Source organism: Pteropus vampyrus, unplaced genomic scaffold, assembly GCF_000151845.1.
Source record: "Pteropus vampyrus isolate Shadow unplaced genomic scaffold, Pvam_2.0 Scaffold54, whole genome shotgun sequence".
Taxonomy (NCBI): Eukaryota; Metazoa; Chordata; class Mammalia; order Chiroptera; family Pteropodidae; genus Pteropus; species Pteropus vampyrus.
In genome coordinates this window covers 3,706-7,529 of record NW_011888835.1, presented here as the reverse complement: position 1 = coordinate 7,529, position 3,824 = coordinate 3,706, and the positions used below count along the sequence as shown (strand labels likewise).

Sequence of the window (3,824 nt, the reverse complement as noted above, 5' to 3'; positions counted from 1 at the left end):
ACAAAATTACATTGTAGTTTATAATACAAAATCTCTGGCATAAAACAAAGAGGACATGCAGAGGTTAAATACTTTAACATGTATAAGAAAATGACAAGTAGATTTAGACCTGTCACACATTTTGTACCTGAGTGGTTGTTTGTGTCAGAGATGAAAAGTTTCTACTCTCAGGTTCCTTAAATATTAGCTCCACTTGTAACTTGGGAAATAAAACATTGCTTCAAGAAAACTTTACTAATTAGATTGACTATGTATGGCCCTCCAACAGGTGGATGGGATTCATCTCTTGTATTCGTAGTTCTTGATTGCTGAGGCCCCCGTCCCATCATCTAACTCCTATCCAGGATGAGGCATTCACTGAACCACTGTTCCAGGTGAGCGCAAAGCTACTGCTTTCCTATCTAAATCTCTCTCAATGTTACCATCGCTCCCATCTTTGGAGAGGGCTACTGGGAGTTCTTCTAAATTTCCTCCCATCATTCAGCATGTGCAAGACACTCTTGCATATGGAGAATAAGTGTCCACAGTTTATGGAAGACTCTTACTGAGGGACATTTATCACCTCTCATCCATCTAGGATGATGGGACTCTGGGTCATCCCCCTCACAGAACTGATATTGGAGGATTGCATCAGGCTCTTGGCTACTCTGAGAACCTGTTTGCCAGCTCTATCAAATCGAGGTGGGCAACACTAAGGAGTAGGACTCAAAGAAGAACCATTAAGTTGTGTATCCTCACCTGACAGCTTAAAAACATTTAATAGGCACTTTCATTGTGCTAGACACTAATCTGAACACCTTACAGACATTATTATATTTAATCTTCACAAAGTCTTATAAAATGTATATTATTATTCTGTTCATATGAATAACAGAGACTAAGAGAATTTTAAAGATTGAAAGATTATTTGAAAATTAGTAACTGAGGTAGGATTCAAAGTAGAACAGGGTGGCCAAAGAGACATGCACTTAGAGATGATGCTATATTATCTGAGTAGAATGAATTGGCGACATGAGCTACCTTAGAAAATGCCTCAGGGACCACTGTGCCATAAATCAGCTAGAGTGGCCTCGATTACAGAATACACAGCCATCATTCTAAGTGCATGTTGTAAATTCCAAGCTAGTGTGCAGCAGCACAGTTACCAGGCAGCAGGTACATTAAGAATTGCTTTCATGCAAGCGCTGTGCTCCTGCCAGCCAGGTAAACTGAACTCATTTTCCAAGGCCAGGGCAAAGCCTGAATGTGAATTAACACTGAACAGCAGTAGAGATTAGTTAAGTACCCCATTTACTATGAATTAGCCCAATGATTTTGATTAAAAAAGAAAATCTCTATGTATATAAGAAGTGAGAGTAGAAGGAGTAGGAGAAAAAGAAGAGAATGCTTCCCCCATGTGACCATGGCTAAGAACACTAGGTGTGATTACTCCCAGGTACTGCTGATCCCAATCATCTCTGCCCAATTCTGTCAGATCTCCATGGAGCAGCCTATGAGCATAATCTCATTAACATGTAGAATGGTGATGTGGTAGAATGAACAATAACAACAACAAAATCTCTCATCAAAGGTGAAATATATTTTTGTCACCCTTGAATCTATTTGGCCATTTACTTTGGTCGATGGGATACTAGCAGATGTGATGCAAGCAGAATCTTCCCAAGTATATGTGCATTAGGAATTGCCCTCTTTACTGCTGGGAACCCACTCATCAATGCGACAAGTCTGGGCTAGCTTCCTGGAAGATGAGAGACCGTGAGAGACCATAAGTTCCAACCATGCCAGGTAAGGCTCCAGGCATGTGAATGAGGCCATCCTAGACCATCCATCTCCAACTCAAGTAGCTAGGACCAAAAGTACTGCCCAGCCAACCACAAAATTAGGTTGCTTTAAGCTACAAAATTTGGGGGAGTAGTTTCTTATGCAGCAAATCCTAACAGATACAAACAATAAATAGAAAATGATTTCAATGAATCTTTTGATCTTCTTCATGTAACAGCTATTTTGAATATACCATGTATTTTACCTCCCTGTTTTCTAGGAATCCTGAATGTTTTTTTAATGAGATTATTTGCTTTTTGAATGATTCTTTCATCATCTCTCTGCATTTGACCCATTGGCGAAAAATGAGGTACTCCTTAAGGACAGTGGGAGTATTTTAATATCCTTTGTATTAAATTTCTGGTACCTGGCCCAGGGTCTGGAATAAATTAGTGAATAATAAATATATATTAACTGTGGCACCAAGCCATGTGGTTTTGGGATTTTTCTCTAGCAATATTCAAGAGCTCAGGCATAGGAGCAGGGAAATTAGATGGCCAAATTGACTGAAAGGTTCTAGTAAAAACCTAAAAACAGGATTGAGTAAATTTCACAAAGCTATAATTTCTGCAATAGGGATAATTTAGACTTTGAACTGCCCTGATTAAATGAATGTCAATAATTCTTGAATATATAGAAACAGTATTTCATAAAATTACATAGGATGTCCATTTACAAATTAAGCCAATAAACTAATATTACTTCCTTCAATACAAATAGAAAATATTTTTAGATACAAAGTTATAATTTTTAAAACCACTAAATAATCTAAAGAAAAAAACTTACTCTTTTCCTTTCTGAAGAGGAATGTCATCAGATCTTTGTGTAGGACTGGAAAAATAACTGTTGGCATTTGAAGAATGGTATGCGATCTTCACCTTATTCCAAAAAGAAAGAGGAAGAGAGGGAGAGGGAGAGGGAAAGGAAGAGAGAGAAAGAAGTTATTAATAAATTTTCCATCATTTCTTATTATTTCTGTAAACCTTAGAACTTTTACAAATAGGAATATGAAACTACTTCATATTTATCTTATAAGCTCTGTTATCTATGATGGAATAGAATTTTTAAATATTACCACAGCTCACTTCGTTCCTTCCACCCTAACTTCAACACCACTATACAAAATTACCTGCACAGACCACAGCTTTTCTCATAGAACTACAAGGGAAAATAGAACGACGAGTACCAGCAAAATGGCTGTTATTATTAAATAAAATATTCTTTTGTTCTGTGAAAAACATTGAGGGACTTAATCCAAATGAGGTCATTAAAAGTAGGTCTGAAAAATGCCTAAGATCACTAAACGAGCCTGCATACTAGCATGGGAATGCTGGTGCCCTCAAGGAACGGCTATACCTTCTTTGGAGGAGGCATACTGACAAGCTGTGGGAAAACTGGAATTTCTGCATCACAGGCAGCAATTTAAACTTGTGCATCCAGTGTGAGAGGTAATCTTGCCATACATACTGAGTCATAAAATATTCTGTTCATTTGATTTATTAGTTTCACATTAATGAATTTGTTCTAAGGAAATAATATAAAATACAGAATAATCTAATGAACATAGATATTCAATAAGGTAATATTTGTGCTCATAAAAAATCAGAAGTAAGAAATCTGTCAGTATGAAATAGTATATGTTATTGCAATAACATCTTATTCAGTCATTAAACACATATTAGATAAATTATTTACTAACATGTGTGAAATTGTGATTATTACATCACAATTTTATTTACATATTACATATTAGATAAATTATTTTATTTACATATTACATATTAGATAAATTATTTACTAACATGTGTGAAATTGTGACAAAAGAGGACTATGAAATTAGATGGATGATCCTCTTTACATAAAAAACAAAATAGAGATAACAAGGAAATGATAGACTTTCATTTCATGACTGAGTAAAAGTATAACAGTGAAATATTTTCATTCTTTTCCAAATTTTCTCTGTTGTAGTTATAATGCTTTCATAATGAAAACAAATTTCACTT

General features: G+C 35.6%; 1 protein-coding gene across 1 annotated transcript in view; it reads right to left on the bottom strand.

Moving 5' to 3' along the window:
• Positions 1-3,824, bottom strand: part of LOC105292249 (fibrocystin-L-like) — a gene marked incomplete at its 5' end in the record, with an annotated part of 117,123 nt that overhangs the window by 109,728 nt on the left and 3,571 nt on the right. Inside the window, one exon of the mRNA XM_023530776.1 lies at positions 2,608-2,699. Within this exon, the coding sequence (XP_023386544.1) occupies positions 2,608-2,699 (92 nt within the window). The remainder of the gene's footprint in view (positions 1-2,607; positions 2,700-3,824) is intronic.